At 39.9% G+C, this 13,854-nt stretch overlaps 2 protein-coding genes across 3 annotated transcripts in view; one reads left to right on the plus strand and one right to left on the minus strand.

The window, feature by feature from the left end:
- LOC132155024 (serine/threonine-protein kinase N2-like) overlaps nt 1-13,854 on the plus strand; it is a 328,421-nt gene that overhangs the window by 211,773 nt on the left and 102,794 nt on the right. The window lies entirely within an intron of this gene.
- LOC132155018 (protein FAM110B-like) overlaps nt 107-13,854 on the minus strand; it is a 46,837-nt gene continuing 33,089 nt past the window's right edge. The window contains exons 3-4 of one of the 2 annotated variants that reach the window (XM_059563784.1): nt 2,446-2,626; nt 107-2,363 (exon numbers count right to left, since the gene is read on the minus strand). In XM_059563784.1, coding sequence (XP_059419767.1) covers nt 1,107-2,300 — 1,194 coding nt within the window. In that variant the 5' untranslated portion in view covers nt 2,301-2,363; nt 2,446-2,626 and the 3' untranslated portion in view covers nt 107-1,106. Of the gene's footprint in view, nt 2,627-13,854 lie in introns of both variants that reach the window. The other variant, XM_059563783.1, reaches the window with a different exon arrangement.

The following is a 13,854-nucleotide window of genomic DNA, read 5'->3' on the forward strand; positions in this document are numbered from 1 at the left end:
TTTTTCAGGGGAACACAAACAAACAGATATTTTGATGTTTCCCTTTAAGAAAAAAAAAACATATGCATGCATCAAATAAATATCATATACATTCAAACATTTGAAGTTGATGGCAAAAGTTGGCAAAATCAGCCATTTATTGAAATGAAAAAGAACTAAAAGTGAACGAACGTCTTGATGAAGTTTTTAAGTAACAGCTCAAACTTCTATATACTGAACATATACGTCATTGCAACAACAGTGTCATACAGATTTGGTCATTGACAAAGTCTCACACATCCTTGTGCTGCAAGCCCAGAGAGGGAACGAATAGACAAGGAACTATGGAGAAACGTAGCATACTCGTCATCACACTATGCTTTTCCAACAACTCTGAAAATTATATACATATTCTTACAGCATTTACACCTTTCAAAACAACAGTATTACAAAAATAACCGCCAAACAGGGAACTTTATGGATGACAGACAAAGTGAAACCAAACCACATGAAGCTGAATGGTGTCATGATACTGCTGGAACAATATGGCCAGTGCAAGGCTGACCGAGAGAAGTCGGGCGGGGGAGATTTCGAGAATAGACTAAAACATGCTTCTGCTGCGTCTATTCACAGAGGTTTATTTACATACATATCATATCATCATAAGAACCAGTAAAAAAAAAATTGACAGAAAGAGAGGATCAAAAGAAGTCTAAAACACACTGTAGCTCTGCATTCATACCGATATGGCTTCCTGGCTCAGTGTGCCCAAGTGAAATAAGAAGCACCTGAAAGATGCTGGCATCAAAACATCTGTCAGACAGAGGCAGAAAGAAGAAAAGAAAAAATAAAATATGAGTTGTTCTCTGCACAGAGATGGCATTGACGCAACCATCTTTAAAGAGGCTTCTAAATAAGCTGCGTTACCTTGAGGCTGCAAAGACGCTGAGTTTAAGGAATTCTGCAGATTCAGAAGACAGCAAACACTGAATGCAAAAAGCGACTAAAAAGTGCAGTCAACGCAAAATGCTATGCCATGTAATCTTTCGAGATTTCAAAGACAGTGCATGGATTGCAAAAATAAGCAGGTACCAGTCCAGACCAGGTTATGGGGTCTATTCCCCATTTTAGACATGGGAGACTTTCTGAGAGTCCCGCGCCTGCTTGATGCTGTAGAGCCACTTAATGACCCGGGCGTTCCGTTCTACAGCAGAAATACCATAGGGAACACGCTCCCCAGCATCGTCTTCTTCATCGGTCAGGTCGTCGTTGCTATGCCGTGACTGCTCACAGTCCGAGCTGATCATGCTGGCACTACGGAAGTTGAGCGACACAATGTCAGAGTTCGCTCTGGTGAAGCTTTCCACACCTACGCTCTCCAGCTCCTCTGGATCTAGCCCACAATAGTTGAAGAACCGCTCCACATCTGCACCGGCCCGAGCATAGCGATCGCTCAGGTCTGATTTGGAGCGGTGAAGGGAGGGTCTACGGACCACAGAACTGCCCAACTCCAGCTCTGTAGCAGTGCTAGACAGTGTCTCTCTTTCAATGGAGCAGGGAGCATTGTCACATGCAGCCAAGGCCTTGGCGCTAGGCTTGGGCGGCAGTGGTGGTGCGGAAGAGCTGCTGCTGCGGGCCGCTCTCAGTGGCTTGCCATTGCACATGAGCCGAATGTCTGAGGAGCTGTGGGAGGCGTGCAGCGGTGAACGCTCGTCATCAGCCTCACACGACCTCTCCTCCAGCAGCCTGCGACTCAGGTTCAAGTTGCCTCCCTGTGGACTGTGTCGACCTTGCGTGGAAGGTGGTACCTTGAGCGAGTCAGCAAAGGAACGACATCCAGGTTCCAACAGCTCAGACGAGCGATGTGGCGCCCAGCTACGTGCCCCGACTTTGTGCGACGTCCCCTTGGTGGGCCCCTCGGATGAGGAGGAGCTGTTCAAGATGTTCTTCAGTATCTCTAGGTTGAGATTCTCCCGTTTGGTGGTGGTTGCGCAGGTGTCCGACTTGGCGTTGTTGTTGGAAGCCTTCAAGCCACATCCCATGCCGCCACTTCTCTTGACGGGAACCGGGCAGACGGGGGGCTTGGCAAGAACCTGTGGCTTGATGGGTTCCTGCTTAGCGTTGATGACCTCCTGGCTCTTCACGTACTTAGCCTTGTCGGCCTCGAGCCGCTCCACGGCGCTCAACCGCTTTGGGTTGGGCTCGGTCTGCCGGCGGAAGTAGTCAGGCCCCTTGTTGAGGATGCGGAGTGGGACAGCAGAGGCAAAGGCCCCACCCTGACCGGCAGGTTTGCTATCCGCCTGTAGAGTCTCGGTGGGCATCTCTGCTGGTCTCTCGGCGCCCGCCGTAGTGGATTCCGCAGTGGACTCTCGTCAAGGGGCAGCCTGGAGGCACACACATCAAGCCAGATGACCGGACTATTAATCCTGTCTCCACTGGCTGTCAGCAGTGAGGCCTCATACTCACAGCTCATTAATTAGCCCCCGCTTCCTCCACACAGCCAGACCCTGCACGGTGGAAAAAGAGAGCACTCAGATCCAGTCAGTGTCAGCACACCCGTCAGGCTCGGCCAGCTGGGAGGGAGCACTAGAGGATTGTGGGGAAAAGCCTTGTCGCTGCTCCTTTGTTCCTGGCCAAGTCTGAGAATCTGAAACACACAAGGACCAACCCTGTTAAGGGAGCAGGTGACATCACATTCCTAGCAACAACAGGAAGAGCTATGACTCTGGTGTGCTGTTGGCCGATGAAGCACTAAAAAAAAAAAAAAACTAATAAAAACACATGCACACTTCAATATCAGTGGAATTAATATAATTTAGGTGGTGGTGGTGGTGGTGGTGAGTGTGGGTGAGACAAACCTAGACTTTAATTTAATTTAAATATTTATGTAGGCTAGTGTACTGTGGTCCCATTTGTATAACTGCAATTTATTTAGCAGTTATCCTTATATTAAATTCCTTTCTTTATTAATGACATTACTGTCATTCATCTGTATAATCATCCAATAAAGCAATAATTTCAAATCAAAATTATACTTATATATTCGCATTCAAATTATTCTTATACAAATGCAAAGAAACAATGATTCAGCAAATTGTGTGTGAGTGCGCAAGTTTTATTTTTGCAGTCAGAGAAATACAGACATATGATCAGGGCTCATGTTTCTGCCAAAACCCAGAGGTTGTTTGCAGGGGGATAAAAAATTGAGGAGAGGAGGAAACACAAAATGGTGGAAAATTTTCCTGTTCTCATAAATAAAAGTAATTACAGAGGTTCTTGGACAAGAGTGTTGGTGCTGGCAACAATAGTTCTGGAAATTGGTATGATAAAGCATTTTATGGCACAACAGTCAGTTTATGACAAACTTCTGATTCTATCTAAGAGCTGCAGAGATGAATAAAAAATATAAACATCAGCACAGCCTTTACTGAGGCAGTAAACAAGAGGTCTCTCCTTTGTGCTCAGGCCCATCACAAGCATACAGTATTTAGATCAAAAGGTTGACCCTTTCTTGCTTATATAGCTTGACTGTAATAAAAATAGTCTATTATATAAAAAAATCCAGTCATATTCTTGTCTATGGGGTTTAAATCCTGCCATGATTCAAAACTGAAAATAAAGTTCTGAAAGGTTGAAACTAAGTGTTCGAAAACTCAAAAAAAAAAAAGTTTTGCAAGATCGAAAAATAAGATTTTCAAGCTTGCAAAATGTAAAAAAATAAAAATAACTCTGCAAACATTATGTTGATTTTGAGATTTCCTTCTTCAGAACTACAACATATTTTTTACGATGTTGCGCAAAGAATTTTTCTGAGTTTCAAATTTGTCACTGTTCTCCCACTGTATTAGACTGTTTTCCAGGTTTGAAACCTTGTAAATGGTGATCTGAAAACTGGTGTGCGAATGTGTGAAAAAAAGTTTTGAAACTCTGAAAACAGTTTTGCAGGCTTGCACAGTGGTAAAAAAAAATTAAATCTCTTCAAACATAATTTTGTTTTTGAGTTTTCCTTCTTCAGAAGTGCAACACTCTTTTTAATGGTGTTGTGCAATCATTTTTTCAGAGTTTTGAATTTGTCACCGTTCTCCCAGTGTATAGTTTGTTTTCAACATTTGAAACCTTGTAAATAGGGACATGAAAACTGGTGTGCGAATAGGTGAAAAAAGTTTTGAAACTCTGAAAACTGAGGTTCGAAAGGGCGAAACTTATTACATTACATTAGCACTCCTATTGCAGACAATTTTTTCAGAGCTGAGTTTACAACACCCACTTTGCGGAGATACGCCCACACAGAGCTTGCGACTCACGTGATTTGTGGCAGCTCTGCTCTGAAACTCTGAAACTCAAGACTGAGCGAAAATTAAGCTTCACAACCTCGCAACTAAAAAAAAAGCCTGGAGGGAGGGCCTTCTGCTCTTGGCCAATGCTTTGCTGTCTGCTGACGTACAGTCCAATCACAATTCGTATTTACTGGAAAGGTGGGATTGACCGACTGCTCCGCCAATGACAAAAGCGCACAGGATACGCAAAATAAACGGTCCTAAAATTTTAAAAAGGTTACCGACTTGTCGCTGGAATTCACCATACAATTGCCAGTAGCCACTGAGTTTACCACTGATTGGCCAGTGGTGCATCAGGATACACACTCACCTCACGCAGCGAACGACTCCCTTTCCTCACGCAGCGAATGACTCACTTTCCTCAGCTGGCGACTCACTTTCCTCACGCAGCGAATGACTCACTTTCCTCAGCTGGCGACTCACTTTCCTCAGCTGGCGACTCACTTTCCTCACGCAGCGAACGACTCACTTTCCTCAGCTGGCGACTCACTTTCCTCACGCAGCGAATGACTCACTTTCCTCAGCTGGCGACTCACTTTCCTCACGCAGCGAATGACTCACTTTCCTCAGCTGGCGACTCACTTTCCTCACGCAGCGAATGACTCACTTTCCTCAGCTGGCGACTCACTTTCCTCACGCAGCGAACGACTCACTTTCCTCAGCTGGCGACTCACTTTCCTCACGCAGCGAACGACTCACTTTCCTCAGCTGGCGACTCCCTTTCCTCACACAGCGAATGACTCACTTTCCTCAGCTGGCGACTCACTTTCCTCACGCAGCGAACGACTCACTTTCCTCAGCTGGCGACTCACTTTCCTCACGCAGCGAATGACTCACTTTCCTCAGCTGGCGACTCACTTTCCTCACGCAGCGAATGACTCACTTTCCTCAGCTGGCGACTCACTTTCCTCACCCAGCGAATGACTCACTTTCCTCAGCTGGCGACTCACTTTCCTCACGCAGCGAACGACTCACTTTCCTCAGCTGGCGACTCACTTTCCTCACGCAGCGAATGACTCACTTTCCTCACGCAGTGGACCACTGACTCTCGCTTCATGTAGAGACCGAATATTACAATTAAAGTGACTTCTATAGTGCATCCAAAAGAATATTTAGATATTATATTTAAATATTCAGAAAGGTGTACAGTGTATTTTTTACTTTCATTAAAATATTTCAGTAAAATTATAAATAATTGCCTATTACAAATTTATGAATGAATGGTTAAATTTTTTTCTGAAATCACTATAGGCTATATGTATTGAGACATTTTAAAATCTATATTTTGTAAAAAATAATACAAAATAAACCTGAATTATAATCTAAACATCTGTATTTTCATATATTATATAAGTAGTATATATATAAAATATAAGTATATATAACATAAGTAGGCTAATAAATATATAATGTTTAAAACATGTGATAAACTATTTGTTCTCCACCACATCACTAAAATTGATACTATGTGTGTGTGTGTGTGTGTGAAAGAGAGTGGTTTCTGCATTGAGGATATTCTGTAGTCTCAGCCCTTCGTTTGGCTAAATATTTACTGGATTGTCTGTACTCAATCCTTATCCATCTTCAAGAATCAGCTTAAAATTCATCTCTTCCAAATTTATTTGACCCTCTAACTTTAACACTCACTATTCTTTAAAAAAAAAATAATATTAAGCTTTCTAATCTTTTGTATTCTATCGGTTTTCTTTTATTATACAATTAACAAAGGTAAAAAAAGACCTCTAACACTAGCTTGCTCTATTCTTTTTCTATTCTATCTGTTTTTTTTCTTTATTATATTATTTAAAAGCCTTTGTTACGTGTAAGCTGAGACTTGTTATAGCACTTGTATATCATTGCTCTTTATTGTTTTTATTGCTTCCATTGTCCTCATACGCTGTTTGTGACGGATTGAGAGACGATAGAGCTGACATTTTGAGTCACCGACTTTGCAAAAACCCAACAAAAACACGTCCTAAGAGTCCAAAAGCATTCACTGCGCAATGAAGCCTGTTAGAATTAATAAATACAGTTAGAATGTCCTTATAATTTAAGCCATTATAATTTAATTTTATCAGCACATGTGCGCGAGCACAAATTTGGTAGCTACAACAGTGCATAATAAGGGGCCGTTCACATATCGCGTCTTTTGCGCGCTCAAGCTCTTTATTTCCAATGTAGGCGCGCGGTATGCACGCTCATAATGGAAGCGACTCGTTTTTTCCAGGTGCGTCCGCACCGCATCCAGTTAAAAACATCTCAACATTTTAGAGAGCCGCAAGCACACCGCAGGTCATGTGACAAGAACCAACCAATCAGCTTCATCCTTTCCCGTAACAACGTTGAAAGCTCAGCCAAGATGAATTTTGAAATAAATTTAGTAGCAGAGCTACTGCAAGCAATTTTTAGTGTTGCAAATTCATTTATCCTTTGCTGAAATTTCCACGTCTTCATGGAGAGAGCAGGTCATGGTTGCTTAGCAACAGCAGACGCTTTAGGAGCGCAACTGCCCGAGCGCTTTGGAAAGGAGGAGAAAGAGACGCGTTTTTAGGCGCGACATGTGAACGGCCCTTAACACGGTGTTTTTTTCCTTTAATTCATCAGATCTTCAACGAATCAAGTGAGCCAGTGATTCAACAGTCCATTCAAATGGACTCTCTTGTTTCATTTCTAATAGAATGAGCCGTTTTGAACGAAAAGTTTGATTTGAACGATTCAATAAATACTCAAACCATGGTTTTGTTGTCACCTACTGGCGGTTTTATTGTCATCATTATTTATCCATGACAGGCCTAAACCAGACAAGGTGCCAGCACTAGCCTACTACCAGCACACACACAAAAAAACACATTTAGCTAAATATTTACCAAAATTCATAAATTTCAGGCCCCAGAAGGAAAAGAAGCTTATAAATAACAGTTCATTTAATAAGGCAAATTTTTGAATAAAACCTTTTTAAAAACTATGATTTTGTAATTTGTAATCATATGATTTGTAATCATATGATTTGTAATCATAATGTGTAATTAGCTACAGGACCGACCCCCCGCCCCCCGAAAAAGAAGGAAAAGTAAAGTGAGTCGTTCCCTGAGGAAAGTGATTCGTTCGCTGCGTGAGGAAAGTGAGTCGTTCGCTGCGTGAGGAAAGTGAGTTGTTCGCTGAGGAAAGTGATTTGTTCGCTGCATGAGGAAAGTGAGTCGTTCGCTGAGGAAAGTGAGTCGTTCGCTGCATAAGGGAAAGTGAGTTGTTCGCTGAGGAAAGTGATTCGTTCGCTGAGGAAAGTGATTCGTTCGCTGAGGAAAGTGATTCGTTCGCTGTGGAAAGTGAGTCATTCGCTGCATGAGGAAAGTGAGTCGTTCGCTGAGGAAAGTGAGTCGTTCGCTGAGGAAAGTGAGTCATTCGCTGCATGAGGAAAGTGAGTCGTTCGCTGTGGAAAGTGAGTCATTCGCTGCATGAGGAAAGTGAGTCGTTCGCTGAGGAAAGTGAGTCGTTCGCTGCATGAGGAAAGTGAGTCGTTCGCTGAGGAAAGTGAGTCATTCGCTGCATGAGGAAAGTGAGTCGTTCGCTGAGGAAAGTGATTCGTTCGCTGAGGAAAGTGAGTCGTTCGCTGAGGAAAGTGAGTCGTTCGCTTTGTGAGGAAAGTGATTCGTTCGCTTTGTGAGGAAAGTGATTCGTTCGCTGAGGAAAGTGATTCGTTCGCTGCGTGAGGTGAGATGCACCGCCGGTCTATCAGTGGTAAACTCAGTGGCTACTGGCAATTGTATGGTGAATTCCAGCGACAAGTCGGTAACCTTTTTAAAATTTTAGGACCGTTTATTTTGCGTATCCTGTGCGCTTTTGTCATTGGCGGAGCAGTCGGTCAATCCCACCTTTCCAGTAAATACGAATTGTGATTGGACTGTACATCAGCAGACAGCAATGCATTGACCAAGAGCAGAAGGCCCTCCCTCCAGGCTTTTTTTTTAGTTGTGAAGCTTAATTTTCGCTGTCTGAGTTTCAGAGTTTCAGAGCAGAGCTGCCACAAATCACGTGAGTCGCAAGCTCTGTGTGGGCGTATCTCCGCAAAGTGGGGTGTTGTAAACTCAGCTCTGAAAAAATTGTCTGCAATAGGAGTGCAAATGTAATGTAATGTAATAAGTTTCGCCCTTTCGAACCTCAGTTTTCAGTTTCAAAACTTTTTTCACCTATTCGCACACCAGTTTACAGATCACTATTTACAAGGTTTCAAATCTTGAACGGTGACAAATTCTAAACTCTGAAAAAGTTATTGCACAACACCATTAAAAAGAGTGTTGCACTTCTGAAGAAGGAAAACTCAAAAACAAAATTATGTTTGAAGAGATTTTTTTTTACCACTTTGCAAGCCTGCAAAACTGTTTTCAGAGTTTCAAAACTTTTTTTTCACACATTCGCACACCAGTTTTCAGATCACCATTTACAAGGTTTCAAACCTGGAAAACAATCTAATACAGTGGGAGAACAGTGACAAATTTGAAACTCAGAAAAATTCTTTGCGCAACATCGTAAAAAATATGTTGTAGTTCTGAAGAAGGAAATCTCAAAATCAACATAATGTTTGCAGAGATATTTTTATTTTTTTACATTTTGCAAGCTTGCAAATCTTATTTTTCGATCTTGCAAAACTTTTTTTTGTAAGATTGTGAGTTTTCGAACACTTAGTTTCAACCTTTCAGAACTTTATTTTCAGTTTTGAATCATGGCAGGATTTAAATCCCATACTTGTCAGGCTGTACAGAATGTTATAATAATGTGACAGTGAATGCCATTACAAGGTATAGCTAACATCATAATGTGTGAAACATTATCTTACAATCAACACCAATATCTGAGGTATTACACTCAGTTTTTCAGAATTTTTGTACACCCCAACCTTAAGAGATTCAAATCTAGTGATTACAAGCTCACTAGGGATTTTATTGTTGTATAGCAATAGCTCTGAAGAAAATTTAATTATGAAAACCCCCATTAGCAAGTGAACCTCACTGGACCTGAAAGCAATAATTTTTTTTTTCTGCCCAAGCACTTAAAACATCCCAAGAGTCTCTTTTTGGATAGACAGAGGCTTTTCAAAGACTTGAATGTCAAAGGAGGAAGTATTAGACAAAATATTAGTATTAAAAATCTTAAAAAGGACAATTCTGCTTAAGTTAAACTTCAGAAATCACACTTAAGGTTATGTGATTATAAAGGAATTCTAAGAGCAAAAATACAACATGTATATACTGTACACTCTGTATCCGTTTTTTTTTTAAATCATGGCAAAACTCAACTTGTGTTTAAGATAAAATATTGCAGGTGAACAAACACAGAAATACAAATACAAAAAATATTCTACTAGTAAATGCAGGTGAATTATATGTGACAATCAAACAGTGATGGCATAAAAGCACTGTAATCAAGTAATATTAAGAAATTCTACCCATTTTCCCATTTGCAGAATATTGGCAGGTCAAAAACAAGCATAAACAGCAAATAATATACTTGGAATTCCACCTGGGATTTAACTAGACATAATATGAAGAGACTGTGATGATAACTGCGTTTTCAGTTCTTTAATAACACTATCAACAATGACTGTTTATACGTTTCAGGAAGGGGTCAGTGATTATGAGCCTGAACAGCATAATGGCAATGGGCCTTTCTCTTTAAACATAATTACAGAACACAGAGGAATCTAAAACATGGGTCACGCAGAGAGTAATAATTGTAACGATCTCCCTAAACACCCCCACAGAGAAAAAAAACCCTGTCTCCTTTAATCCTCTGTGCAGACTGCTGTAGCCCCTTCCCCCAAAACAGAGTAAGTCCAGCTGTGGGACTCCAGCCAACAGCCATCTCACATCATTTCATCTCCCTTCAAAGCCCTTCTGAATTATCAGAGCCAAAGATAATTCCCACAGCCTTCTCAATGCACCCGCTCACCCTTATCGTCCATGTAAGAACAACACTTTACCTCATCGCACCAACCCTGTGAGTTGGCCTGCTGAAATTAAACGGTGATTTGTAAAACGGATATTAGAATGACTTGCTCCAGGATCAGTAACTCAAACAGGCCTTCTTACATACGGAGACCTCCCTTACATACCCGTCATGCGTATACTCCAATGAGTTCTGTTGCTTTAAATGGTAAAAGCTTTACAATAAGGTTTAATTTGTTAACACTTGTTAATGCATTAACTACACACATGAATATTTCATTACTATGCATGAGGTTATACTTGAGGTTTTTACCATTTCCTATGTATAGCTAGCATACTATCATGCACATAAACAAGTGCATTTCCCGTCTTAGGAATGTGCTCTCAGCTGTATAAGTGTTATCTGTATGATGACCAAGTAAACCATATTCCAGTGAGCCTCGGATCATAAAAACACAAAAACACGTACAGAAAATACGCCACATCAGCTGAGTCACTTGGCAATGTAGCATTAACGCCATTAAATCCAGCTTGTTGTCTGAGAGGCCAAACTTTTTTTTTTTCTTCCAAACACATGATGATCACGCGAACAGTTCTTAGGCAGTTTAAACAGAAACTGACGGGGGGGAAAAAAGCTGCTTTGAGGCCACATGACTGACTTACAACAATATAAATGTCAACGTTACTTCTAGATTCACAAAGGTCTGTTGCGTTTATCAAGTCTGAGATGATATTAAGCACTAAGGTCCCATTGGGCGTATTGGCTTACAAAGTCATGTATAAAATAAAGAGAAGATCAGATTTCAGCTAAAATCCTTTTATCACATTTGCCTAAAGGCTCTTCATCTAGTAACATTTCTCTTGAGAGGAGAGCTACAGTACGATCCTGCTTCACAGCAAAACCGGTTTTTATTAAACCTGCTTTGCCTGTGTCTGTTTTGTCTTTTAAAGTTTTTAATTTAGTTATTTCTATCTTTTGCTGTAGTGTGTCAGTAGAAAATATCTTGTTTCCAAACATCCCTTTTGCTATTCATTGAAATAATCCAGTGCTCCTCACACGTCTGATCTAACCATCATTTAGTCTGTATGGGATTACATGAAAACAGAAAAAACTGAGACAGACTAAATCCATTAGAACTGTAGCAATGTCTTCAAGACACTTCAAGAAACCTGCATGAAAGCTACATGAAAAGCTACTCGCCAGTGTACCTAGCTGTTGTAAACGCAAAGGGTGGTCACACCAAATGATGATTTAATTTAGTTCATAGAAGTTAATTGATAAAAAAATATATATTTATGGGATTATTTTTGAAAGCATTTCAACTTTACAGCATTTCTACACAAATGCCTAAAACTTTTCACAGTACTGTAGATTTGCAGGTAGGTTTCTTCAAGCATCTTGGAGGCTGTGCCACAGTTCTTCTGGATTTAGTCTGTCCCGGCCAGGGACCAGAATTTGCAGATTTTCAGAGCACTTTATCTTATAGAGTTGTTTACGTGAGAGAACATCTGTAACTTAGTCCAAATTAGGGGAATTGTAATGTTTCATAATTTATTTTATTATGTAATTTTTTTTTATTGAAAAAAATAAATTAATAAATAAATAAAAAGTTTTTTGTTTGTGTATGCTTTCAATTATAGTTCTGAGAAAGAAAAGTAAAATCGTCAAAAATTGGTATCGGCATGGTTATGCTTAAAAAAAAAAAAAAAAAAAAATTGGAAATTGGAATTGGCCAAAAAAATTGCTATCAGTGTATCTCTGGGTTTTTCTCTTTTTTTCATGATGATGATGATGATGATGATGATGGTGTGATCAGATCTCTGTGTGGAGCACTGGCTGCTGTCAGACTTCTTGTATAAACAAAAATCTCACTGGATTATTACATTTAATGGCAAAAATAATGTTTGGAAATGTAAACTGATATTTACTGCTGACACACTACAGCAAAACAGATATAACTGACTTAAAACCTTTTTTGGTGAAAATACCAGTGGCTTTTTCCACAGCAGTGTATATATCTCATTTCTAAACACAAACATGTACAAAATAATTTGATAATATTATTTGTAAATAATACATAGTTTAATTAATATTTTTACATGTAAAATAATATTTATAAAATAAAAACAATATTTTTATAAATAATTATTGTAGATATCAAAATATCTTAAGTATCCTTATAAATATAATTTCCTTAAAAAAAAAGCACAAATGACAAAAGCATTGTCATAAAAGCACATATGCAAAGGAAGTTGATTTGAGATTATCTGAAGAGCATTTTGGCTGTAATGGAAGCAAGACATTTGGACCTGACTGTATTATTCATATGTTCGCAATAGTTTCATAAGATAACACCACAGCTAGCCATGATGACACAGAGCTAGAAAGAACGAGAGTATCAGTGTGTTGATAAACTACGGAAGTTCTAAGCGGCCATGCTTTATCATTTTTTTCCTTTTTGTTTTCTCGTTATAACGACTTAATTTTCTCGTTATCTCGACATAACGAAAGTCGTTTTCTCGTTATAACGACTTAATTTTCTCTAATAAGTTACAAAACTGCGCCAGCAGGTGGCACTATAGACCTGAGTATAACTGATGGGGTGTTGTACACGGTCCACTTTACTGTACGCGGACCTTCCTCGTGATCGCTATAATTTGTGCAGCATATAATGACTAATAAAAATTACAAATTATATATAATTTTATTTCAAATAAATGGAAAATTAAAAGTGAGTTTAATCCAAGCAGCTCAAGATCTTAGAATAGTTCTGCATCCTTCTGAAGGCGCTCCGTCTGTGTTCGCGGTGTTGCCATTTAAACATGTTAATTACAAAAACAAAACGTTTGGTGTACTGTCTCTGGAAAAATCAACAGTGATTGATCAGCCTTTATTTATGTACAATATTGTAGACGTTATTACCTAGGCGAAGCAAAATTTGCTGAAATATATGCTACAGTAAGAGCGCCTGTATGGTTGTCCGTCAGATGCCTGTCAAAGTTGAGTTCATTACTATAGCAACAGTAAAACTGTCTTGTCGTTATAACGAGAAAACAAACTTTCGTTATGTCGAGATAACGAGAAAAATAAGTCGTTATAACGAGAAAACGACTTTCGTTATGTCGAGATAATGAGAAAATTAAGTCGTTATAACGAGAAAACAAAAAGGAAAAAAAATTATAATGCATGGCCGCTTAGAACTTCCGTAATAAACTGCTATATAAGCAACAGATTCTGGTGTCCATCTGTTATCTGCTCACACCAGCAGCAGCAGCACGAGGCTGTGACATTAGAGCTGGTTGTGTGCTGTGTGCTGTGTGCAGATGAGCCCCATCCCTCAGGGAAGAGCAGCTCATTGGCTCTTTCCTCCTGTCACTCATCCAGACACGGGACCAACCTCACAGCAGGTGTGCGTGAATGTGCCCAAGCTCTAAATAAGTCACTGGAACTAGTGCGATCCTAAAAACGAACATGATAAAAGCGGCCATTTGTTTGCATGCTTTGTTAAATATTTAAATCCTAAAGCATGTATATGTTACTATAATAAGATGATGCATCATAATTAATTAATTTATCAGTATTGAAAATTAACCCTAAC

This window comes from Carassius carassius, chromosome 12, assembly GCF_963082965.1.
Source record: "Carassius carassius chromosome 12, fCarCar2.1, whole genome shotgun sequence".
Classification (NCBI taxonomy): domain Eukaryota; kingdom Metazoa; phylum Chordata; class Actinopteri; order Cypriniformes; family Cyprinidae; genus Carassius; species Carassius carassius.